General features: G+C 43.8%; 1 protein-coding gene across 1 annotated transcript; it reads left to right on the top strand.

Annotated features, from left to right (window-relative positions):
* The first annotated feature begins 1,508 nt into the window (after positions 1-1,508).
* LOC119197003 (myelin basic protein-like) lies at positions 1,509-27,502 on the top strand. Its single transcript, XM_037452856.2, has 4 exons — positions 1,509-1,642; positions 9,050-9,108; positions 15,757-15,832; positions 27,202-27,502. Exons 1-4 carry the CDS (start codon positions 1,612-1,614, stop codon positions 27,498-27,500), a joined length of 465 nt encoding a protein of 154 aa, XP_037308753.1. The 5' UTR covers positions 1,509-1,611; the 3' UTR covers positions 27,501-27,502.
* The last annotated feature ends 105 nt before the right edge of the window (positions 27,503-27,607 follow it).

The raw sequence follows: 27,607 nt of genomic DNA, 5'->3' as shown, positions 1-27,607 counted from the left end.
ATAGAGAATAGAGCAATGCATCCAACAAAATCAATATGCAAATGATGGAAACATACAGATGAATCAGCTCGTATCACATCGTGAACACGGGGAGTATTTGTTGTTGAGATAAAATTGTGCAGCTTTACTTTTACATTTGTCATTTGGCTGATGCTTTCATCCAAAGTAACTTGCAATAAGTGCATTCAGCCAAGAGGGTACGGACCCAGAACAACAAGTGTTAAGTATTAAGAAAGCCTGTGTGACGGATGCATTGGTTGATTACATATCATCGAAACTACATTTTAGCGCACAAATAAGGGACACAGTAATGCTCATGGATGAACGCTCATTGGTCCCCAACAGATCCAGATTTCATAATGCTCGATCTCTGTAATGCACATGCAATCCTGACGTGCTTGCTTTGAACAGTTCACACGTATTGATGAACCATTTGGCCCACATCTGCGGGGGTTTTGAGCTTTAACACGTGGTTTCCTCTCTGCGGTGCTTTGGTGCTCACAGAGGATACAGTAACGACCTTGGTTTTGATGCGATAAATGTATCAACAGAATTATATCATCTGTAAACAGAACAAGAAAATGGGATTCCATTGCTCACACTGACAGTTCCATTAGGGGATGAAGGTGTGACAACTTGTTATGTTAAGGACATTTTCTCTGTGGGAAACAAATCAATACAAGATACTATGTGAAAAAAATGAAAGCACCTTTTGTTGTACACTTTTGTGCAGAATTTGCTTACATTATCAGAAGCCAAAGTAGATTTAATTCCATTGCAATTCAATCAATAATATGTGCCCTTGGCTGCAGGACTAATGCATTTCTGAAGTAATGTCACCAAAATGTAGACACGCGAGAGTTAAAGCAAAGCTACTTAGTTCGGATAATGGCCGTATAATTGACCCAAAGGGAAGCATATTGATGTTCTTAAGGGGGTAGACATCATAGTGAAGTTTATCCCCGCACTGTCTGAAAGTCAGCAGCGGATGTAACCCACCTCTCCCGAAACAACAGTGCCCGCTGCCCTTGAGCAAGGCACGGACACGTTGATAATGAGACGTCTGCGAGACTGCAAACCTCGTTGCGTTCCTTTTATTTGTGTTGTGAGATGTTATTTTAAAAAAAAATTATATATATATATAATTATTTTTTTTAATTTTTAAATTTATATATATATATATAATTATTTTTTTTAATTTTTAAATTTATATATATATATATAATTAAAAATTTTTTTTTTAATATATATATATATATATATATATATATATATTATTCAACCCTAACCCTGGTGAGAAGCACGAGTAATACCACAGAGGCGTGCAGCGACGTGCTGCTTTTCTCGGCGGGCTGAAGCCGCATTCCGCCCCACCCCTTACTAACAACATCACCGCCACGGCGCCCAAATCAGGAAGCACCGCGGCACGCTTCTTTTCCCTGATACGGACACAACTGACTTATTACTGCAACGGGGAACCACAAAAAGGGTGTGTGTGTGTGTGTGTGTGTGTGTGGGGAGGCGTTATTGTTGGTGTCGACGACCACCGTCGAGCGCTTTAGGGAAGGAAGACTGACAGTTGGTGACGTCCAGTCCGAGGCGCAGCTGTGGATGCATCTGGCACAGAAAAAACCGGAGAAGGGTACGTGCACAGTCGACCTGGTCAAATTAACACACACACACGCGCACACACACACAAACTAAAAGGGAGAAAAATAAATCCAATGCTAATGGGTCAAAGACACGTTACTATCGCCCCCACGGTACTGCTTTATACTGCTGAATACACGGCGTGACGTTTGTAAACACGTCGACTTGTTTACTACGCGCGAGCAAACCTGGTCGGAATGCCATTGTTCCGCGCTCTATCCAACTTGACGTGACTTAGTCTTAGTGAGTGTTGTGTTTAATGAGGACCACTGTCCCCGCAAAGTGTCCCTGCTTCGTCAGGTGCTTGTACAGTGTCGCCTCCCCTCCCCTCCTCCACCACACTACTACCAACACCACCCGCCCTGTTGCCTTCTCTCGTCGGACCAATCACAGCTTACCGGCATCGTATTTTACGCTTCTTCTTTGCTTAGTGGTAGTATAACACGCTGTTCCCGACGAGTTTAAGGCCTGATGTCGATCACTAGATGGGTTTCTTACATTCGGCGTACATAGGTTACGACAAGAAGTACTTGAATCCATTTAAATTGAGATATTTCGAATAGCTCCAGCGCTGTTTGCTACCGGAAACATGCAGCTGGCTGCGGAGCGTCACACCAACGCGTAATTTCAATCTCGATCAAAGTACGTTTGGAAAGGCAGTATCTATATGCCGAATTGATCATATCAACATAACAATAATGTCAAAAGTCTAATGCCAAATGATGCATGTCATCATGCATCAAATTGTGTCTTCTTTAATTTGAAAAATTGAAAAGGAGTTTTACACCGTCTTTTTTGTGGAATTTACATATGAGAACCAAACATTTCTGTGTTCCTGGTTTCAATGAATTATTTATTTACAATGTTCAACTGGCTTTTAATCAATAACATAGGCATCACGGTGAAACCCGGAGGAATGTATTACATCACTCCAGCTAGCTTACCTTGTAAATTGACTACAAAAAAACAAAACAATGAAGACTATCAGGAACCATCCAAGTAAATTGTCCTAACTGAGCAGAACATCTGTGGATTGCTGTACTGTTGGTCAGTAGAAGCAGATAACTGCCCAGATGTAGCAGCAGACTCTTTGACAAGATGTGGAATGTCGTGTTTACACACAGTCTGTTGGTTTTGTGTTTTTAAACAACGAGAAAAAATGGGTTCGTATTTAATGTTGCTTCTATGCACGGCCTATAAATAAAGTCCTCGCACACGGGTGGCTGCATACCTCTGAACGCCACTGATTTATTAAAGCAAGGTAACCTCTGACTCCATCTTATACAAACTACGCACAGCTTTAATCCTCACCTCTGTTTTGGACAGAACACAGAGCAAATTATGTTAGTAATTTAAAATCATAGCGTAATAAATATTCGCCGTACCATATAATGCCATTATACTTTACATTACTTTACAGCATGGATCGATGCTGCATTGATGGACATCTCTTTGTGATGATCTTGTAGATTTAGTGGCATGTGAGGGATTACTAACAAGACGGAAAAAAAAGCTCATATGGCCGTACACGTTGCGGTATGCAAGCAGTTGAAGGTTACCCTTCGCGTAGTTTGAGGAGCAGCCTGTGTTGGCTTGTGATTACCTGAGGTGGGACAGCAGCAGTAGTAGTAGGAATGCATTCCTTTGCGTTGCTTCGGATTTGCCGCAGCTCACCCGGCAAAGAACATGCCAAGCATTCCTCCGCTTGGTGTGCAAGGCGGGCTTTACCAGCAGGCCGTGAGTGTAGTTTTGCAGACGCTTAAAATGAACCTTTTAGGTGTTATGTTTGAATTTCCCATACTGCTCAATGTGTGAGTGTGAGTGTGTGTGTGTGTGTGTGTGACTTCACTGTATCAGGTGATACACTGAGGTTAGTCAACTTCCGTTCTTGCAGCCTCCCAAACTTCCTCTCTTCTCTCACTTCCCCTCCTGTCTGTGCCTGTTCTTGGCAGACAGGTTTAGTCACATTACCTGGTACACGAACACCTCGTATGAGAAAAAGGCAAGGCGGCGCCTGTCGACTCGGGACTCACTATCAGCCACGGTGGTGTCACAGCCTCTCCCACAGGGATTACACCGCCGCAGAGGGTTCAGCCGTAACATATTGCCCCGGGAAAACCAAGTGGCGAGGTCCTTGGATTATTGGATGGCTAACCCCAGGTGGCAGCGGTTTTGAATCTCCACCGAGGAGCGTTGAGCTTTATGATTTGGGGCAACGGGCTTCATCGCTAGGACACCCCCGGGAGGGATGGGAGGTGCCCGTGCATAACAGATTAAAAACAAGCGTATGCTTGAATAAACAAGGACAATAGCTGTACACAGCATTGGACCCCAGGGAGTATTATTTTTCCAATAACGACCATATGCTTCTTCAAGAGGGACAATCCCTCAGCAGTCCTTTCCAGAAATTCAGAGAAATTGTGCCATACAACAGCCGCTTTGAAGCCTCAGGTTTGGAGTTTTGGCTGTGGCCAAGTTTTTTCTTGTTTACAGTTGTCTTTTGTTTCTTTTGAAACCATTCGTGATAAGGGAGGGTTGCGCCTATCACAACCAAACACTGATAGAGACATTCTTAGGCAATCAAAACATTTCTGATTAAATTTCATGACCTGAAATCACAGTGTGAAGTGTTTCAGGAGGAGTTTCAGGAGAAAATCACACATTACCATGAGACCAGACAACGTCGGGGGAGCTACCTGCTTTATTCTCTATTTCCTAATAAATGGGATCATGATTTACATTTGATGAACATTTGAAACTACGGATTCAGATCATGCTAGAATCGTCATGTTTACCATGTTCACCTACATTACATTATTACATTACATTACATGTCATTTAGCTGCCGCTTTTATCCAAAGCGACTTACATTAAGTGAATTTCAACCATAGAGATACAAACTCAGAAGGACAAGTAACAAGAAAGTGCAAGTGTGACCTTCTGCTTTGGCTTCGCTTTTGATACCAAGGGGTTGGTCCCTGGTCTAAACACTTCACCCTCCTCTGCCCCTGTAAAAGAATATCTGAGTGTGTCTGTGTGTGTGGAAGGAAGATATGGAATGAGGTGTTATTTTACATCAGACCAAAGACTATTTGAACAAAATACGGGAAGACAAGCCCGGGCATCTCATTCCTAGCAGGAAAAGGACAACTGCTGCTGTCCTATTTGATCAGCGAGTGGGATGGTGAAGCAACTGTAAGACTTTGCCAAAGCTGCAAGGAGTCAGAAGGCTTGCCATAAGAAACAGTATAGCAGGGTAGAGCTAGTTACTCCTATCAGGTGTGATGCGCGTGAGGCCTCTCATTCATTTGAAAAAGCAGAAAAAGTTGAACGCAACATTGGCCAATCTCATACAGGCAAGAGCCCCTTGGATCACTTTTACTTTTTAGGTTGTAAAACCTGGACATGTTTTTTTTTTTTTTTTTTTAAAGCGATAAATAATCTCATGTTTGGGCCGAAACCCTTTTGTTGTTTTTAGCTTTGGAAAACATGCCAGGTATCACTCCCACTTCCTTGTTCACCTTTTCATCTTTAAAAAAAAAAAAAAAACACAACCCTGTGCCGGCACCCTGACAGAGAGTCAATGCAGTAAGAGAGAGAGGAAGAGCGAGAGAGAGGGAGGAAGTGAGGCTTCCTGCAGCATGCACTCATCTCCATCTGCACGAGAAGATGGCAGCCGTGAAGGACACACGTAGACCCCTGACCCTCAAATCTCTTACCGTGAGAAGAAACCTGTTACTAGTACATAGGCAGTTTGTAACCCCGTTCTATCAGAGCCCCTCTCCTCCCGTCTACACACACACACACACACACATTCATAGGCTCCGCATTCATTACGTAACTGACTCTCGGTGGAGTGCAACGCGGTGCAGTCACTGAGGCCAGCTGGAGGGGCCAAGAAGAAGAAGCTGTCTGTCCGTCTTGCACGAGAGCAAATCTAAAGCGAAACAGAGGATGGGTGTAGGTCTGTGAGCTTGTTGTGCGCGCTAGGCAGGCTTCTTATGAAATCCAATATGCTTGGAGTTGAGTTCTTGCACTCAACCTACAAGTGTGTCCTTGTAGGTTGGTTGGTGCGTGCTGCTGCAGTGCTGAAACAGATCCAGGAAGAAGCTTTTTAGTCGTTAGACACAGACCTATATCTGAACTTTGTAATGACGGCATTACCAGACATGATGCATACAACTCTGATAATATGATACAACTTTGACTGCTGTGTGATCGGTGCTGTAGTAACCCCGTATCCGTGGATTTACTGACCTAAAACCCTCTTAAATCCCAAAAGAACAGAACACCGCCAGGGGACATTTTAATGTAACAACAAGCTGCAGAGCGGGAAAACAAAAGAAAGAAACATGCCACATCGTGTAGTTGGCTCATTACATCCATCTCGCCAACACTCGGGTTCAGTGGCTATCCTTCAGTGGGAGCAATCCCACTGGTGTGAAATCCATTAGACAAATGTTGCCTTGGCTTCGTCTTAAGTAGATCCGCAAACAAACTTGCTGCAGGGACAGAAAGCAATGAGTCGAATGGTATTGCTTCCAAACCCGATTGCTCCCAAGAGTTTTATTAGTGTTGTTGCAGAAATAAAAAAAAAAAAAACCCTCACTAACCAAGAGAAGGACTGTCCTGTTTATTGGTTGGTTACATGTTACTCGAGCCAAAATCTGGGCGGCCTGGAGAAGGTTTTCCTCACAGGCATCATTCCTCCAGCTGTTGTGTGTTCCTTCTGGTGGACGGCGCTGTCCTCTCTCCACCGCTAAGGTTGGAAACTGTCACCTGGAAGAAAACACGAACAAATAGGTCCGGTGTTCGCGACAAACGGAAAAACACAAAGTAGAAAGTTTGTTTGGATGTTGAAGAGCCACATGTAATGGACAGCTCAGACAGATTGTTGCTCACATGTGCTGCAGACTCTGCTGAGTGGTAATGGATCCTTCCAGGTGCTGGGCTGTATCCTGCTGCCCCGTCATAACAGCTTTTCCCCATCCTAATGGTGTGTTTAAAAGGAAAACAGAAATGTTAAAAAAAAAAAAAAGAAAAAAAATATAGATGCACTCAGATACACCTGGCTATTAACAGCAATACGTGAGTTAATTTGTGAATAACAGTTTAAATGTGTTACCGCTGAATTTCTGAAATGACACGGCGATGCGCGAGGAAAAAGTAGGCAAACTAGTGTTTTTTTTTTTTTTTAATCATTTCATGTAGAAAGTACAGCTGGAGCATTGTAATTGCAGCCTGGTATCACACTCCCACCAACCACTCCTCCTCACTGCACCTCACACTCTATTATGCAACAATCCCCCACAAGTCCTTGCAGGATCTCGGCTTTGATCGTGTAACATTAGAGAGGGAGACTGTCTTTAAGGCCTCACTTTAAGTAGCATACCCTCGGAGTCTCTGCATGTGTCTGTGGACATCAAAGTGTATTCCAGCTTTTACGCTCACCTGAACACACAGCTGCTGATAGCATCTGTATCTCAGTGTATTTGTTCAATCTACAGAGAGTTTCAGTTTGTTCTCGTGGCGACTACGTTGTGCTTTTTGTGCTCGAACAGCACACTCATTGAGTTTACAAAGGCTTTTTAAAATCCACGTGCAAGGTTTTTCACACCAGTATTTATCTCTAGCTATAGTCAAGGTTAAGCCCTCGTGTATTTGAAGAATGTAAAATGAATTTGTTAAAGTCACTGGCTTTAAAATCATGAGAGAAGTCTCATGGCTGTTGTCAGAAGGAGAGAAATGTGTGTTGTTGAGTACTCACAAAAATAAACCACAGTTCCTTTCTTCATTCCTCTGGCGAAGTATATATCTATATACTAATACTGATTCACAAGCTTTTTTTTTTTTCTTTTTTGAAGTTCATTGTAAATGTATTGTGCAATATTATCTTAGGCACCATGACAATGAGTCTGGTCGTTTTTGTTCCTTTAAGCCGCTTTAAGCCTTAGTGTGGCAGCTAAAAAGCACTTTCAATAGTAAGCTCAGGCCTATTTAAAGAAAAATGAATTAATGTAGCAGAAAGTAAACATTAGCTTTGTAATAGTTTGGTTTTGTTAAACCGCCCGGAAGCGTGTACTGGTGGTGCCGGTTCCTGGCAGTAAAATGGCTTTACAAACAGAGAAATGAGGTTTTAATTTATTGTCGGGATGCTGTGGACTGTCTGACACACAGAAGTCAGCTTGTTTGCATTAGTACGTGTGTGTGTGTGTGTGAGTGGACAGCTTTCTAACGGTCAAACCTCTTATTACGGCGTCTTTCACTCTTAACGCTCTCCTAAACGGCGTTTCCATCCAAAGATGCTCACCAAAACCCCACCGTAACCTACCAGCACCATACAGATGGTACAGACTCCGTTAGAGACTAGCTGTGCTAAATGTGTTTTCCCGGTAACTACACGACAAACAGCCAAACAAAATGCTCAGGGCAGTTAAACGGCTCTCATCAATATGCTCGTTCTCGGATGTGGCCGCTCCTCTCTCCGCCGAGAGGCATTAGCAAGCTACGTTATAATGAGGCGGATTCTCACAAGAGAAACTCACTCTTGTTAGAAGCGTTTTGCGAGTGTTTTCAGTTCCTGGGAGCCTTTCTTTTAATTGCTATAGTGAACGTGGAAGCACTGCTGAAGCTGATGTCTGTGGTAAACATTGCTCCCCTGTGCCCCCCCCCCCCCACGCTCGCTCGCACAATCTAATGACGCAGTGGCATCATTCAATGCTTTATATTTATTCACTGTGGAAATAAAGTGTTAATTCCTGTGTGTGCGTGCGTTAACGAGGAGGTGCGATTGTCGTGATTGAATCTTGATTTGAATCTTTTCTGATTCACTCGTCGGAGAGGCTCAGTGCAACAAGCATCAATGCAGTCATTGAATTTGGAATGTTCCATCAAAGGAAATAGGTGATAAAAATGATTCTCCCTCGGATAATTTGAACATAGTGGGTGCAGGCCCAGATGTTGTTATGGCAGTAGTCAGTACTACAGTTGGGAAAAAAAAGTTTTACAACTGTTGTCAGTTGCACCTTTAATTCTGAAATTGACAGTTGTTATTTGCCTCAGTTATTGAATTTTGAGGATGACATTTTCGCTGTCTTCCCTCTAGTTTATTGCTACGTACAGTCTGGAGACGCTTGTCGGACACCAGAGAGTATAAATAAACACCCTCCTCTTCCAGCGCCCCCGGTCGAGCTGATTGGTCCACGCCGGGGCTTCGTTTGACGACTTTCGCACCAGGCCGAGCGAGGCGCACTAAACTGCCAACCACACCGGTGTTTTTAGAGCTGCGTGTGAAACAGTTTCACACAGTTTCAAGATGCGGCCCTTCTCTGTTAGATAAGGAGGAGGACGTACTCGGTAGGTCCACCTGGTGTAAACACATTCTCTGTTTTCCTCACAGTCTCTGACAGAAGCATGGGCCAGCATCTAGGAAAGAGAGAATCACCAGCTGGCAGCAAGGTAAGAGTCCTCGCAGCAGGTGTGTCATTGCTTGTTTTATGCATGTGGAATAATATTAATGTCCGTCAGATCTTTTTAAAAGGATGGCCTGAGAATGAAGCATTTCTTTAACCTTATCAGTCTGAATACTGGCCTTCAGCAGCTGGACTTTGGACTCTTTTTTTGTCATTCTGATTTATTGCCCTCAGCTTTCAGTTAGACCGTTGAATGCTGTTTGAAAGAGTCACAGCTTATGCAACACAGGGCAATGGCACACATTATGTATCTCAAAGGTCTATGCCTGGAATCCCTCATGTTTAAAAGGATACATTTTTAATATATTAATATATATATATATAGAATATATTAATATATTGCTGAGACGCTGTTTGTTGTCACAGCTGACTCCCCCACCTCAGCCACGTGGATCACAAATCAAAGTTTTGCGGCGGTCACAGAGCCACAGGCAACTCTTCGTGATGTCTTCTCAGACGCATTGATCTATGGAATAATCCACCGACTCTTCGCTTCACATGGAGCGCGTGTATTAGTGCAGTGCCTATCCTTGGGGTGCCTGTTGGAAGAATGATGGGTTTCTGCTGCTCTTGGGTTTCACTATATAATGATTCACTCAAAACCACAAACCTCATTTTAACAGCTGTGTGAGAGAGAACCCAGTTGGACTGGAGGAAGAAGACAGGCGATGGTGTGCATCAACGCGCACACCCGGGTACCTGTCTCAAGCAACCGTTAGCTTCGGGCCGGTGGTCATCAGGACTGTGTTTTGGCTTTGTTCACAATGTTCAGCTCTCTGACATTGATCAAGTAAAAGAAATACATTATGCTGTCTGATGTTTTTTTTTTTACCGCTATTGTAGGATAATTGCACATGAAAACCACCAGGATGAATCCATTACTTTGTAGACCACAGTTGAGAAAATTCGAGCCTCTACATCCATGCCATATTTCAAAAGGGAAGTGTTAAATAAAGTGGGACTTTTTTGCTTTTTGCTTTTTCGACGGACAAAGGCCTCAAGGCCCTCACGATAGGCATATTTTAATTGGCCGGGAAGCAAGGTGCTCTTTTGTGCCCTTTTGGGTTAGCACTTGACAGAAAATGTCTGCTGCTGTTAGTGCTCTAATTAAAGCACATATGTTTGATCATTTTAGACTCCTTCTTATGCAAATGACAAGCCCAGACACTGTCCTGTGCGAGAAGGATTAATCCACATTAAACTGGCACAGTAATGTGTTTTAATGACATCATCTGATTAACCCCCAGCTTTGCTCCTTTCGAAACAGGTTTCTGCCATTGAGGCTCCAATTAGATATGGAGCCCGCTAGCTCATTTTGAGCCGCCCACAAGTCAGACCGCTAAAAAAGGGGGGTGCAGAAAATATAAACAGCATTGGTGGGGCTGTAGGCGGCAGCGTAAGAACCCGCCATCTGCCCGCGGGGTCCGTCTCGCGTCCAACTACCTGGCCGGTGCCTTTAATGGGCGCAGGGATCATGTCTGGGCAGGAGAGGGGAGCCAGAAACAGTAGGGAGGTCGATGTTTCAGCCCTGAGTTGATTTGTTTCCTCAGTCTGCAAAGTGCCGGAGAGAGAAGAGCCGGAGCAAGAGAAGTGGACATGTTTGTCAAGTGGGATGCCCGCTAAAGGGAGGCCGCTTTGTTCATTCGGCTTTACAATTGTCCATCTTTATACTTATTTTCCCTGTCTTTTGGCTTGATTATCATGGCATCAAAGTCAATTCAAAGGCCTGGCAAAACAGCCAGTTGTCCTAGCAACAGTTACGAAGGAACACAGCGTGTCAGAGTAAAGACGGTTTTGTTTAGGGGCTGTCGTGATCCCTTTCCCCGTCCCTCACCATTTCAAGAAAAAGGTCACATGTACCCACACCTCATTAGTCACACCTCAAAACAACATGAGCTTCAACCATAAATTGCTGATATTTTTACACCACTTATAGTTATATAGCTGTAAGTCCCACTCAAAATAACGCCGCGCTTGTTCTGTTTTGGCCCGAATGGAACAGATGCTCTCATGTTATCGAATGCAAATAGGTCTGTGAGGATTGGTGCAGATTTCTCCTGACGCACTAACTGGTGTGTGTGTCATCAACAGTGACTTACAGACCAATGCACCAAGCATGTTTAAGCATGGGCAGAATGCCTTGTTATTGAGTGCAAAGCCTACAGATTATTCAAAGGATAGACCAGAGGTTGATAGTGATCGGTTGGTTGATTCAATTCTCTGGGCTGAAAGAAAAGCAACTGGTAAAACAACACTAAACCGTGAAATTAATAAACCAGATTCCCGGCAGCCAGGGACTGTTACATGTCGAGATATATCCTGCCCAGCGACAGTGGCAGACATCCATTATTCTTGAGCAGGAAACATCAATGCTGCAGTTTTCCTACTGATGCTGAACTACCAGAGAGAAATCCATCTGAGGGGAGATAGTGCACTTTTCTCAGCTTGGAAAAAGAACATGAAGAAGTGACTCTCTATGGCTCTTGCTTCATGATTGCGCTTGCGATAGCCATCGCCAAACTCGCCTCCATCTCCAAGTATGACCCACGGTTCATAATGACAGACGGGCTTGCAAGGAAATTTCGAGGAAATGTAGGGAATCTCAAACAGTTCAAGAAAGAGGGTGTTAGCTAATTCTTTTTGCAAAGTGTAGAAATAACTTTAGATACTGTCCATTAAGGAACGAGAATTTACTTTGAAGTAATATACATTGCACACTAGGAATTAACTGGCAGCAACACAAATAATCTCAGCACCACTGTAAGATCAGCTAATAATATATGTGTCAGATAAACCTGTCTCTAACAGAACGGAGTGAGGGTACGGATATAATTCATCAAGCACCGGCCTTTTTCAATTTTGCTGGTGGAAATGAACATTTCCTGTTCATCTTCTACAGTCGTCACTAATGCCTCACATGTGAACACACCCAAAGACACTAAACACTGCGGGGGGGGCGGTAAAGGGCACGGTCTCAGCGGATGGAATTTAAAAATCTAAAGCATCAAGCAGCTCAAGTTGTAATGAGAGGCTTTTAATCCTGTTGAAAAGGGGTTGTGCAATTGAAAGGCTTGGCATTCGTTCCTTGCTGTGAGGAGGCTTTGTGTTGTGGTCACAATATCATGCATCCTTGTCACTTCTTCCATGTTCTTGGTTTAACTGAACTGGTTGAATACTGCCGTCTCCAGATGAGGGAGCTTGAAGCTCAGCTAGCAGACCTCGAGGCTTCAGCGCCACCATTGTACCCAGTTAGAGCGTCGGGTCTGTTGTGACCAGCCCAGCGGGCGTTTTTTCTCATCCTTTCTGTCCCTCCGTCTGACATCTATCCTCCTCTGAAAAATGATTACACTTTAATCACCTCAAGTGTGTCATGTACTCTGTTGTGTCTTTGCCACTGCTTGGCTCCCAGTTTCTATCTATTAGAACCACAAAAGTAAGTGCTTGTTTCAAAGAGATGGTGTAAAGCTGGCCTTTTGAAGGTACGAGCGCGGCGTGTCTGGTGCTCTCTCATCTCAGTGATATGGAGATGATCCGTTCCATCTCCCAAGTGTGAACGAGGCAGCTATCCCCGGACCACAGACGGTGAAGAGGCTTCTTTTGAAAGTTTCCAATCAGCCAAGCTCTGAAAGATGTTCAAATGGCTGCACTATTCCCCTCTACCTACTAAGATTTAAGGAGCACTTAGGCACATTAAACCCCACACTGCAAAGAATGGAAAAGGGGCTTAGTGGAGCTGCAGCTTTTAACAAGAAAAACAGCCATGACGCTTGTATGCAGCAATGAGAGTGGCAGATATTTATTTTGAAACCAAAGGGTTCTTGATACCAGAAAGAGGTGCACAGAATCAGGCTTCTTATTTTAAGATGTTGTGGCTAACTAGCTCATTTAGCTAATGTTATCTCAGTGAGTTTGAAGCAAACACTGCCTGCTCTCCATATTTTAACATTTAACATTCCAAATGGCTCATTTTAAAATGAAAGTCTTGTCAATGGGATCTGAAATGTGCACTTAATGGCTCTATGCATGATAGAAATATTCTAAAGGAGAGGCTAAAGATGTCTTAAAGACTCAGATATTACAAGTGTATCGATGCCTATTTGATGTGTTCAAATAGATTTAGACATTTTGTAGGAAACGTAATGGTTTGGTCACACCAAGCGAACCTTAGCAATTATTAGATAGATGATTAATAGACCAATTTGCGCTTGGGGAAATTTGCAGAACCACCAAGCAATTATAACCCCCCCCCCCACCCCCCACTCCCTGCAATAAGGCTTTTTCACATTCACTTCATTTCCATAATGAAAGAGACGTTGTTTGTTATCAGCAAGTCCTGTTGTTTAGTGAAGAACACTCGATAGCCGCTTTTTAACTCATTAGATCCTAAAAGTTGAGGTAAATTACACACAATCCGGCTGAATGATCTACTTTGGGAAACATTTAAACAAGCAGCGAAGCCGGCCGTCTTTGGCTTAAACGTTACGTGCTTGGCACCATTGCAGCAGACTGGGCAAAGAGCTCTTGACTGCAATCTGCTGGGTTTATGGAATCCATAAGGGACAGGAATGAAGTGATTGAGGCAAGTTCCTGAATGAATCATCAATGTGGAAACATCCTGTCCATATTTTATCAGCTGTATTTTTTATTTTCAAAGCTCCCCTCGAGCGCATTACTTTGCGTATTCCATCCGATGAGTCAGGGCCGGCTTCCAGCTATATCAGTTCAACAAGCAATCAATCACCAGAGGCTCAGTTCCAGGAAGGGGAATTCGTTATTTGCATTGCTAATTATCACAGTTACAAAAAGTGCAAAGCTGAATTGAGATACAAGACAGCTGTATTGATGCGTGTGGGTGTGCGAGAGTGCCTTAATGATGGGAAGCAGTGTTGAAAAGCGAGTCACACTGTGGGAAAGCAGTGATGAGGGAAGCTATATCAAAGCAAAAGTTCACGGATGCATGTTTTCTACAGCTTTGTTTCGCTCACTTGTTGCTTGAAAGCGATTCGATGAGGGACAAACCTTTGGACACTTAGTGACAGATCAATGCGACTGTTAAAAGTGAAAATGTGGATGTAGTTAAAAACATTTCATTTTTCAACATATTGAGCACACTTTTGTTTCCATTTAAGTCAACTGAACCTGCGCTGAAGCCCTGTCCATCAATGCTACTCCGTCAAGCTCTCCTTTCTTTTCAAGAGTCACAATGGAGACCACATTGTCACTAACTGCGTAAATATTATCCATTTCCTGAAAAAAGACAACACGAGTTTTAAATAGAAGCAGACAAATACTTACCACTACTACCTAAAATACTCAAACTGATTTAGCAATGAAAGCAGGTTGAAAAGAGAACGCAAAAATTCAAAGCAGATCCCAATTTCAAAGTGAACCACCGGCAGACAGCCAGTATAGTAAATCCAGCATTGAGCTCGTTGATTGGATTTGACATTTTTTGTTTTAAAATACATTTCGGGTGGCACTTTGTTAACCTTTACGTGATTCGCATCGGGAACCGCTTGCTTCATTTTCAGAGAACAGTGTCGGTTCCCTACGTTGGCGATCGCACTGGGAGGTGGAAGGTGGCGCTGCTGGCTTGTATATTGTCTTCAGGGAGGAGGAGGGAATCAGTGGGAGGATGTATAAATCTGAGCATTAGCAAATGCAGATATTTAGTTCAGTTGGAACCACTAAAGAAAAACAAGTAACTTGTGTGACTATAAAAATGAATGATTATGACTTATGGACTTGTTTAAATGACACGGGAGATTAATTAAGGCAAGTAAAAAGGGCCTGGACTTACAGGTGGAACAATTCAGCCGGCCTAATCCTTAGTTCATGACCCCCTGAATCCCACCAAAGCTGTCAGGGAGCTACAGCTGAATCAATACTTGTATATATCTGGTAAGCCGGGTAAGAAAGGCCTATGTTCCCATTCAAGGATTAGATGGTACCATTTTAACATTTATGTTTCCGCAATATAAGTGACAGCTGCATAAGTTTCACTGTCTCAGACGGAGCTCCGCATTGACAAAATCTACCACGAAAGGACATCAGAATGGATTTAATTTTTAGACAATGGCCTGCTGGAAATGACTCTTTGGTGTTAATTTCTGAATTAAATAGCTTTCTCTTGTTGAGATTTCACAGCTTATCACGATAGGCTACTTATTTGCAGTACAACATTAGCAACAAAAGCCGTCAGCATATATTTAGGTCAAAGGCTTGATGCCGAAAAGTGTCTGAATGCGTTTTAGATCTACATATATGGTTGTTGAGAACGGACAAAAAAAAAAAAAAAAGACACAAGACGATTACTAAAGGGCACCAATATGACGGTTTAAAAACAAATGTTCTTGCCTCATCAAATGGCTTTGCACTGTAAATATAACTGATGAAATGTTAAGAACTGGCATCACAAAAAGCAAAAAGTGCAAAACACATGGGTCCCTCAGCAAGGTCTCGCTGCAATTATCAAACCCCAAATCCTAAATAGTTGTAACGATCCCTGTTGTTCTCCCTCTCTCTTTTGCTCTCCCTCTCTCTCTCTCTCTCTCTCTCTTGTTCTGTCTTTGCTCTGTTGCCATGGCACCTCAGTGCCTCACCTCTTCAATCTGTTTGTGTTTTCCTATTAAAGGCTCCTTCACCTGAACCAGAAGCAATGCAGGCAGCAGCAGCAACAGACGAACCGGAATCACAAGATGAAGTCTTTGGTAAGCGACCATATCTTGAATTTCAATTTACATACATATTGACCTTGACTCCCGGAGTCTGGCTACGAATTCAAAATCTACAGACACATGAAGTGATGAACAGGATTTGAAGCTGGCAACCTTGGAATCAAACTAAATTCATCAATAGAAAGTTTTGGAAATAAATACTTGGCGGTGGTTTGTGAAGGCCATATAATACTGTAATACCGTAATACTTAAACTGAGCAGATGAAGGCACTCATTTGATTGATTTCAATAAAAAATACTCATACAAACCGGGATGTAGGAGATATTAACAAATGCAGGTGGAAAATGGCTGGATTCTTGTTTTATAAATGAGGTTACAGCTCTGAACCATTTCTCTGGAAAATCATTTGGTATTCTGCTGGGATACTGAATATACTGTTATATAATAGATTGTGCTACATTATTAAAAAAGATCCTATGGAAGAGTTCAGTTAAGAGTTTCCATGTTTCCATCAAACCAACTTCCTCGATGTCTTTTGTGCTGCCTTGAATGTAACTGTAACTGTGTGACTGAGGCGTTCTGGGGTGAAGATGCAACCCCCCCAGGGCGAAGGAAATCATCCTTCTCCTCACGTACAATGTGTGCAGCTATGACACTGTGACACTGTGGCACAGTGTCATAGCTGCGTGTCCAAAGAAAACGTAATTGCACAAAATCAGGTATAATAACGAAAGGGAAAGTTACTTGTTTATTCTGCAAGGAGAAAACCTTCAAGACGTGGACAACATTTGTGTAGGAAGAGCACGGAGCGTTCAAGGAACAGGCAGAAGACCAGCGGCGTCTGTTTTCTCCCTTCTGTGTCAGTCTTGATTGTTCTCAGAGTGAGCTGAGGTGAAGAAGGATTTGGCCATGTGTATTTACTGAAATATCTACAGCACGAGAGATGACAGTTCTTAAAGGTTTGGCTGGCCAATAGCCTTTGTTCTTACACATTCTCTTTCAATAGCCGATTTAAGAGGTAAAACGTCACAATTGTTGAAAATTGCCTTCTTCCGGCTCTTTCGCCATCGCAGGCATGAATGAAAATATAATTGAAAATCTGGAGATGAAAAATATTGGTTGGCTTTGTGTGCTGCTACAAAGGTTAAGTGATCAGACCTCAAACTATAAGCAAGAATAAGTCAAATAATTACTCAGCAACTGTTGATTGCCGAGACCGTCAAATTGAATCAGGCATATTTTGTCTTTTAGCCAAACCACTAAATGTCTGAAGGCAGTTTGTGCGCTGTTAACGTCAGGAGCACCCAGATGTGTGGGTTCTACTGTCGGAGCTTCCTGTAGGCGTGATGATGGAGGTCACCTGGTGCTGCTCTCACAGCAGGACCGAAGGTCTGCAGAGCGTGAGTCGATGCGGACAGTGCCGCCCGCTGCAGATGACTTCGCACGAGCAGAAACACACAAGTGTTGTTGCTCGGGTTGTGAGCGCACTGAACATGTATGAAGGGGGGGGGGGGGGGGGGGGGAAAGACGCCTGCCGATCTCCTGTGCGGTTCGTCGATGGGAGTTGGCGGGGCCTCGGAGCGTCTGGTGTTCTATCGCCTCGGTGCCGCGTTGAGCTCTTCTCTACCGCCACGACCCCGGTGTGTTTGCGCTCCCGGGGGGGGGGGAGCTGGGGCTGCAAGCCGGGTATCGCACATCATCCCGAATCACAATCTCTCCGGGGATGACAACACCTCCCGAACCCGCCGCGAGATGAACGGCACCTGATGACCTGCTCCACTTCATCAGAGAGGCGAGAGACGGTGATTTGTGGATCCCAGTGGCATTGTGTAACAAGTGCAAATAGAGTTTTCTGAAGACTCTGGTTGTAGCTGCATTTACTTCTCTTTTTGTGCCGTTATTCATATTATTCCAAATGGTGTATTGAATACTTGCCATTGATCCTCCAGTCCTCACTGAGAAAAACCTAGTGGAAGAGCGATGCATTTTTCCTTTCCTTTGAGGAATATTAACATTTTTTACAATGACATAACTCAACCAAGCAGTGGTGATGGCTTGTAAGTTAAGCTGAATACATTCTTCAATAAGACATAGTGACTCAACATGTGTTTTACCAATCAGTAGAGCAGTCTGTTAATGGTTAATGGAATGTCAGAGTGTTTACTTAAAGTCGGTGAATTGCAGTGTAAATGTTGTAAATTGTAAGTAATTTCATAATGCATAAGCTACATAATCATAATAATGTGAATGTTATGAATGTTTGAGGTGAGTTACATCTCTTGCATCTTAGTTCAACTGTGCATTTCTAACATGACACAGAACTCATTGCCTCTTTTGTATCAGTCTTCCAGCACAGTCAATAAAGCACCGGTTATGATTACACATCAAACACCAGACGAATGCTGCAACCAAATGACATTCAAGGAAAGGTCACCACTGAACCAATGTTAGGTAAAAAAATCAACCACGTCCAATTCTCCACATTTGCACTCGTGCATGAGTGAACCGTGTCTTCATAGATGTGCTGTCACAGAGTTCACTATTTATACCTGCCTGCTTGCACAGGAGGAAACTGACCACCAGCGGTTTCGCTGATGCTTCATCATCAACAGGAACGTTGTGCCTTCTTCACATTGATCTGTCCGCTCTTCGACACGCTCCCTCCCCAGCAGTTAATTTATGTTCCTTAGGCTTAACACCTGCCATTGATCAGCACGCAGCAGACCTCGGAGGATCCGCCGCCGACATAAGTGATGCTTCAAAGAAGCCGTGCTCCGTGAAGCGCACCGTTCCATCCAACAGTCGCGTGTCTTGTTTCTCTCACGCTCGTCCTTTCGGGGATCCCCCACTTGCTGACACAGTGGCTTTTGGCACCTTATCATGAGAACAGGAATGAATTAGGATGCCGGTTTAAGATGTGATGGGGTTTTTTTTGATGGATTTTTTTAGCAGCTGACAAAGTACCATCTGATTGCGGCGTCTGCACGCTCCGTCAGGTGATTGAACATTTGTTAGAGGTGGAAAATGAAATGAAATGAAAGCTCCATCATTATATGTATTATGTTTAATCATGATTGATGAAAAAGCTGCTTCAGGGCATCGCGGTGAGAGTTTTCGTTTTGCTTAATGTTTAAATGGTTCTTTGCTCAGCCATCACTGCTTTCTGATCGTGTAAGAATCCCATTTTCTTATCAGCTCCTCACTCTTACTGAGCCAACATCGCTGTTAGGGTTACATTTAAAGCCTTCCTCTTACTTGTGCACCAAGGCCCGAGTAATTGAGTGCCATTAGGTCCATTCGGGGCCCGGGCAAAATAAAATGTAAAGGAGTTGCCACCAAATCGGCCCAATGTGAGTGGTTTCACGACGGGCCGGTTAGCTTTGCTTAAGTGGAGCCCGTTTTGGTGGAGCTGTCGTCAGCCAGGCGTCGCGACTCATCCAGCGTCTGAGGATGTCTCCATGCAGCACTTCCTGTTTGCACTGCTTTTCCACTGAAGGGCAAACACCACCATCAGCTTTGTGGCTGATAAAAGCCCATTACGGCCCAATTATATGACGCGGGCTAGAGCAGCCCCCCCCCCCCCCTCCCCACTGTTCTGACCTGGCTCTGTCGGGGTCACTAAACGGCACCACATAACCATCCAAGCTGCTACTTTGGAATACACAGTGGTTCAAAATGGATTCAAACACAATATTAATCTTTGTACTGAATGAATGATCTCCATTCTTCTCCATATGGAAATGGGGCTCATCGTGGTGGTCAGGAGGAGAGAGACAATTACAGGATGCAAATACGTTGAATGGCTATTGTTGGAGCAAATTCTTTCATATATATTATAATATTTGTGCTGGAATGAGAGTCTCGGGGAGTGTAATTACAATACCCGTACTATGCAAATTAGATTTTTCTACCTTCCACACGTTATGGGTGGAAGATATCTTGGTATATCAACGTTGTTAGGGAGCATTTGATATATAATTCCCGCAGCCAATAACACAATTTATGAAACTGCAGACACTGTATTTGTACTTTAGGGCGCAAACTGAAATAATTGGATTCTCTCCCTAATCTTTCAGAATTAAAATCTATATTTTACCATTTGATTAGAAAATTGTCAAAGCAAGAAGCTGACAAAGCCAGCAACATAACAAGTCTGTTCTAATAAACCTGTCCAAGTCCCATCAAATGTCATTCCAGATTCATTATCTGCAGGTCAAACGTCTGCTTTCATCAAGGTAAATTGACGAGGGAGGGAGCAAGGAGAGGAAGTAAGACTCCTCCTTTCTATCCGCTCGATGCTAACTCACTGGAGAGGATTCTGAAGACACACATCAACCCGTAATGGGAACATAATCTAAACAGGTTTTGCCGATGATGTCTTGTGAATATTTACTATCTGGTTTAGTTTCTACGGATGAAGAGATATATGCTGGATTTAATGCAGCAGTGTGTAAAATGTACACAGCAGGGTAAACATTTGCCTCAATCTCGCCAGCACAACGCCCTCTGCTTTCTGAATTTGTCTCCCTCTGTTTGCCTCTCTGTTTGTTTCAAACTCTCAATGTGATGTATTTTGAGTGGAAAACCAACAAAGGGAATTTTGCTTTTATTTATTTTGTTTTCATCCTGCATCGAAAAACCCGAAAGCTCCAGACCGGCCTCCAGCCTCATAAATAGTCTTCTTCAATAACAATGTCCTCTGGGGTCAGCTGGGATCTTGTTCGAGTCCAACAATTGAAGTGTCTTTTTTTAATAAAACTGGCTCTACAAACATTATGACAGAACTATTCGATCTACACACTCTTATGATTTTGCTGTACAGCATGAACATGGTGTGTACCTTTGTGTCACCACAATAAGGAGCTCTTGAGGCAAATTGCATGAAAGTATAACAAATTCAATCAAAATGTCCCATAACATAAAAGCATTAAATGTAGTTATAAATCAAGTTTTACATAATCTGGATGTGTGTTGAGTGATCGATGTACATATTTGTTGATATCACACCAAAAACCTGTTGCCTCTTTAATCCTGGCATCCGTAGGTTATAGGTTTTTCATTTTATATCTGCAGTTGTCTTTTTATTTGACCATACTGTGTTCTACCCAGTTAATATCTGACTACTGAGTCGCAGACCCAATATGGAGCATCTAGTAATTTAAAATATGGGAGTTGACTAGCAGAACTGCATATTCTCCTTGCGATTGTGTTAGCATCGCTGACGTTATGGAGAATCTTCCTCTGCTGTACACGCTAATATGTATGTATGTATATATATATATATATATATATATATTCAGTGGTTCAGTCATTTGTCTCTGTGGCCGGGACTGACACGAGCTGGCACGAGCCCTGGCACTGCCAACACAAAGCCCCTCCTCTCCTCCCCCCCTGAAAAGCGCTAATTGTTAAAAGGCTGCAGCCATCACTGGGCCAGTGTTGTTTGGTTTGACACCATTGTTCAGATTCTCCTCTCTGGTCCCCTTCTCACCTCGCTTACTCATCCACGGATCCGCCTCTGATCTCTTTCCCCTTCCTCCGTCGTTTTGTACTCCTGAATCCTTGATTGACGAATGAACCTTAAAGATCGCTCAAATAATGCAACAGCCACCACTTGCCAAATGCTTGTTTATTCTTCTTTGTCTGCAGCTTTTCCTGAAAACACACCGAGTGAATCTGTGCGTTCAGGAGGCCACGTTATCTGGACGCGACCATCTGGCACCACAATCACTGAGTGTGTACGTGTGTTAGCAGATGGGTCGGTGGACGCAAAGAGTCCGTCGTGACGGCGTGAGGCTAACCAGGAGAGAATAAACGCACTAGCCTACTGCCTGAATCCCATTCGTCGGAAAATATTACATGGAGTCTTTTCCCTTTCGCAAAAGAAAGAAAGGACAAAGTTAAATGAAATGGCTACGTTTCGCATGTTAAGACAAGAACCGTGAGATCGAGTTGAGAAGGATGAAAGTTCACGCCTGGCAACGAGTGCCGCGCAACTGAGTATTTGTCATGAGATTTTGCCTCTGTGTTCACATTTGTTTGTTTTTTATCTGTGGGACCCTTCTGACAGATGGCGAACGGAGAAATACTCGCAGTCATGGTCACCTAACACAGCTGGCCGAGGCCACTGAGTCTATTTGCAAACTCGCCGTGGGTCCAAATCAATACATCTTGTCTGGGAGCTTAGGAATCGGAAAATAAACAACATCTGTGAAAAGTGGGCCTCAAGAGAAGTTAGAGATGTATTTTCATTCAAATTTCACTACACACGCTAGATCTTAATTCATTATTACACTTACACTTCCTTGTAAAAGTATTTTTATCAAATAGCTATTCAAAAAAAATCTGGGCTTTCCCAGATCTGTGTTTAGCGATTGGAAAAAGCAATCAAATGTGTGATCCGTTCAAATGGAGAACATTTTGTGGAGTAAACAAAAGTTTACTCTTATTTTATTGATACATTTGACAATGACAGATGTTAATGGTTTCGACGTCTCCTGCACTCGTCTGCCTGTGATCAGATTGCTCAGAAGATTCATTTCGGCGCGTCACTGTGAACCGGCCATCAGTACCAAAACCCACTCTGCCAGCAAATGAGGCTGTCCCTCACTGGTGCTTTATTGACATGGGATTTTGTGTCTCCTAGTGGGTGAAAACACTGAAAAGCTCCTTGAACCGAGTCAGAGCATCATGTAGTGTTCTCCCCGTCGGCGGATCAGAACGTGGCGGCCTCGGAAAACACGGAAAAATTCATGTGCTAATTGTGACATCTTCATGCAGATGTCTAACGGGATAAAGTGATGGCCTGTTTGAGAGAACTGCAATGATTGACTGATTGTCGGTGACATACAATCGTGAGACATACGTGTCTATAGTACTGTAACAACGAACCAGGCTCTACTAACATTACGTTTCAGAAACTTTTGAAAGAATATGCTCAAACCCCATTGTAACATATGACAGAAAAGTCACAACAAGTTGTAAGCTATTGTTGCTCAGTGTATCAATACTTAAAGGGTATAGTATTTTTAGTATAGCATATAGATAAATTTGTCAGTATTGTATCAAGATATTTATTGCAGGTATCAAAGTAATCATGTTTGGATCGTGACAACCCTATTGTGAGCATATCTATGTATATTTCCATTTTTAATTGTTGAATAGATAAGCAAACAACATTTAGTGAAAAAAAGGTGTACATATTCTCTGCTTTCATGGTGTTGGGTTGCATCGCATAGTGAGCCTTAAAGATGCCTGGATGAATTCAGAAGCTATGACACCGCTGTGTACACGAGAGAGCTTACAGCACTCACAGCACACAAGCCACGTCAAATGTGACTAATAATTTGATATGCAGTGTGGGAAATTCAAGGGTTTTGTTTTTTTCGATTTAGACTCGTTTTTTTTTTACTAAACCTTGTCTTGACTTTGTCATCACAACATAACTGTGGTGCAGTGGTGTGCCCTGTTTTCCCCTTGAATCCCATCCTTCCCTGTTTAAGTGAGTAAAGTTCAAAGGTCATGAGTTAAAAAGGAGGGAGCGGGTCGCTCTTATCTCGCCCCGAGATAAACCTCTGCAGGGGCTAACGTCCTGAATGCCAGATGGGATTTAAGAGACAGAGAGGGGCTTTTTTCTCAACACTTGTGGGTGCTTCAGATGCACATGAATGCAGCAGCAGAGGGAGTTTTGGCTGGGATCCACATAGCGATGGATGTTTTTTTCAGGCAAATACTTCCCGTGCCTCCGTCCCAGCACAGCCCCTTGTTGTTCTTGCCTCCCAGAGGCTAGCTTGCACATCATTGTGGAAGAGGAGGAAAAATGAGGAGCTTGAAGCCCACTCTCTGCATACCGCTTCCCTAGATGCCAATCCTCCCCCCCCCCCCCCCCCCCCCCCCGAAGGGCGCTCAATATCTCTGCCGAACAGAACTGATCTTATCAGCTTTTGGATTCCCTCACCAAACTATTTCACTGAGTTTGTGCAGGAGGTAGACGCGGTGAAGGTAATTGTTTTTGTTGAACAATGATCTTAGGCGCTGCATTACATAATGAGGCCCCGATAGTTTCACAAGAATCATGAGGCCCTTCTGGCACCTTAGTTGTCATAGAGACATCTTGGAGTTGCCATGGTGAATTAATCAAGATGAGGCTATTATCCGGTCACTTTTGAAATCCGTATGAGAAGCGTTGAGAACATATTTTGAATAAGGCCTGCTGTTGCTCCTGATTCGGGGGAAGGCACAGGGAGGCTTGATCGGACCGATGTTTCCTCCCCAGTTAATGGACAGACCTTCTGTTGGGACGTCAAGCCATGAATACGTTTAGTATTTAAGAAGGAGGCCGTCAAAGACAACACAACAGACCTCCCGGTGCAGTGTTCTGATTGTGTTACAGGTTGTGCGTGTTTTGCGCGACCTTATGTGGTGACGGAGGAGGGGGAAAAAAAAAAACATATTCTCTTTTGAACATTTTCAAATCTTTCAAAGCAAATGCAACCACGCTTAGGTCCCCAGAGCAAATTTGATGACCAACACATTGAATTCACATTCAACATTACCAAAAGGTTACTCGTGTGGCTGAGCGCCACAGACAATTATTGATAAACTGGTTGGGTGTTATTAAGCTCTGCCGGGGGCTGGTTGGTCAGGTGACTGGCACCAAAAGGGAGGATTTAGTCGGGGAGAGAACAAGCGTTTGAATGTTAATTAGACGTTAAGGTTTGACCCAATTAGAGAGAGCATCCGACTGAGGAGCGCAGGCTGTCCCACAGCTGCCAGGGACCCAGCCGCTGGAACAAATTGGCCTCAAACAATCTAGCTGAGTTTTGTCAGGTTCATCTGAAAATAAGCCCCTTACTTAATATCATATAACAGGAGCAGCCCTCTTCTGTGAGGGTCTTACATGAGGCAAAGATAAGTCCAACCAACAGGATTAACCTGCGTGTCACCTTCCTTTTGGGGTTTTCTGGGCTGTTAAAGGGCAAGCCGACACCGAAATACCTTTTGGTTGGTTTGGCTATGAATATGCATTTGAGGGACTGTGAACTGACACATTTGGCTCGCGTGGCTAAACGGTTTATTTTATTTTTTTGCCTTACAGTCTGATCACAATCACGAGCAGCACTTAAAGGCAACAAGAGAACATCAACAGCATCGGTCGCTATCCGCGTGTGAACGGACGGTGATGGGAGTGGATCAGTCAGTTGGATCTTTATTTCCCCTTAATCCAAACCAAGCAGAGATCTGATACCATGTCTTAAGGACTAAATAACATCTACATCATTTATGTTGGGAGGTTAAAAGCAATTTGGTTTGAGTCATCCACCACCCTTCATTAGTTGGCAGTAAAAGCATGTGTGGGAGGATTTCTGTTTTTCAACGAGAACAGTATGGGTTGGATTATGCAGAAATGCAAGCGCCTGGCTCGGTGGTCACTGGTTCATCAGCGTGGATCAACAAATTCCACAAATATTTTGGTCAGTTTGTTCATTTGGGCCCTTGAAACCCTGACTCAGGGCACCTTTGATAAGAGCGTGCAGCGAGTCACGCTGTCAAGTGTCTCATAGGCACAGCCACTTTCATACAGCCCAGCGTGAATAGGCGCGCTGTCAGTATTATGGTCCCTGGAGGGCTCACAGGCAGGCAAAAAAAAAAAATAGCTGCTTCCTTATTTATTCTACTCTTCTGTGGGGAAAAACAGCCGCAGAGGAAACAGTGAAATATGAAACATCAACAGTTGGTGATGAAGAACAATGTGCTATGTCATTCACATCAGTTCTAATGCATCATGTCATGGTGCAGGAGGCTGTGCTGGTGCACATGAGGACGTAGCTCCATATAGACGTTCGCAACTTGACACAAATGAGCTGCTGCAATCCCTCTCCAAATGTCAGGGAAGCACGAAACACATTCAACGTGCACAGCGCTTCTCTGAGGCGTCCTCGCTGCAGGCTGTCAAGACCACCAGCCACCTTTGGCTCAAATGCCCGGCAGGTCCTTTTGGGTGCTGACAAACCCGGGGGGGGGGGGGGGGGGGGGGGGGGGGGGACTGGAAAACCTGCAACAGATTTTATTACAGATATATGAACGTGAATCAGCACTTAAGCTTTAATAGGCATTCTCATCCACCTAAACTTAAAGCTATATATGTTTTTTTATGTTTTTATGTCTTATTTTTGCTTATTTTATCATTTTATTTCATTTTGCAGTTGTGCTTTTTAAAAATAAAGTCATTAGAGAAAGTCTTTGAATGGGATGTGCCATCATCCTCGAAGCAGCTGACCTGATTTCATTTTAATAGTCTCTAAGTTTCTCAAAATGGCCTAAAAAATTGCTTTTCATCTCATCATGAATGCAGCGCTATGGTGTCGTGGACGGACTCCATCGGGCTTTTAGTTGCAGAGACCCCCCCCCCCCCCCGATAGCAAGACACAAGTAATATCAGGTCGTTTTTATTCCACCTTTTACTGCTGTGTCCACATTGTGTTAAAAGAAATTATGCTTTTTATGGATGATTTTTGTTGTCCTCACCTACCACACCTTTTGTTGAAGATAAGGCCAAGAACGAAAAAGAATGAAAGGTCATGATGCTGCTACGGATACATTTTAAGGAGTAACCATCGGAAATTGTAATAAATCATAGTATAAACTTGTACATGGCCTCTGTGCCCCCCCCCCAGAGACTACAGCCTCTCGGGCTCCAAATCAGATAAGTGTCGACTTGCATCTTGTGGAAAATCCATACTTATAGGAGTTATTTTAGGGACACTGGCCCATTCTTTCCCTGTAATAACTATGCAGCTCTGACAACAGGCCACTGTTTCAGCCAATATTAGCATGCAGATTCCCCCGGTGTAGTGCTACACCATTTCTTCCAGTACAGTGTGCATATTGTTTTCGGAGACAGGAATGCACTCGATGTCCTCCGCTGTGGGAGCTGGCTAACTTAACGGATAGCTGTCAAAGTGGACCTTAGAGACGCATCTGCACTGCCATCACGCTGGAAAGTGATCCGCCAAACATAGTTCTCACACGAGTGCACCGAAAAATGATCCGCGCAAACGGAGGCAGGGCTCGACGGGATGCACTCCACTGGGATGCAGGTGATGCCATTGCAAAATCGGGGAGATTTTATTTTATTTCACTGTCTCCATTTTGAAGAAAATGATCTCGCAAAAGTGCTTCGTTGGTTCACGCTTCCTGTTGCCCACGTCTCTCATCTGCCATTTCTACCCTTTCCTCTTCAGGTAAGGCGTGTTCAAATGTGACCCGTTAGCCCTGCTGTCCCTGGGAGGACACACAGGTCCAATCAAAAGAGCCCATTGTTGAGCTGTGGTTTTTTTTTTTTGTTGCGTGCCATGCAGGCCCCGCGGCCCATAGATGACCCTTGTTTGTTTCTGCGCAGGCCTCGCCGAGGCAGATGCCACCCAGAACAATGGCTGCGACTCGGCGAAGCCGGCGGTGACTGACTCCACGGGCGCTGAGGGCCCCCGCCAGCCCTGGCCCGACGCCAGCACAGCTGACCCTGACGAAGCCACGCCACGCCCCCACCTGGCCCGCCTCTTCTCCCGAGATGCCCCGGGGCGAGAGGACAACACCTTCAAAGAGCGGCCCTCCGAATCAGACGAGCTGCAGACCATCCAGGAACACAGCGGAGCGGGTTCAGAGTGCGGCTCAGAGTCCCCCGAACAGGATCTAGAATAGGCTAGCTTCTTTTCTTTTTTTTACCCATCCTCCCATTTTCTCTTTTGCCTCCTCGGTTTTTTTTCGAATCTCTCCTTTAAGAGAGACAAGAGCCCCACATTCTCAAA

The sequence above is a fragment of the Pungitius pungitius genome, chromosome 11, assembly GCF_949316345.1.
Source record: "Pungitius pungitius chromosome 11, fPunPun2.1, whole genome shotgun sequence".
Taxonomy (NCBI): Eukaryota; Metazoa; Chordata; class Actinopteri; order Perciformes; family Gasterosteidae; genus Pungitius; species Pungitius pungitius.
Note: the sequence above shows the minus strand (reverse complement) of the source record. Positions and strands in the feature narration are given on the sequence as shown.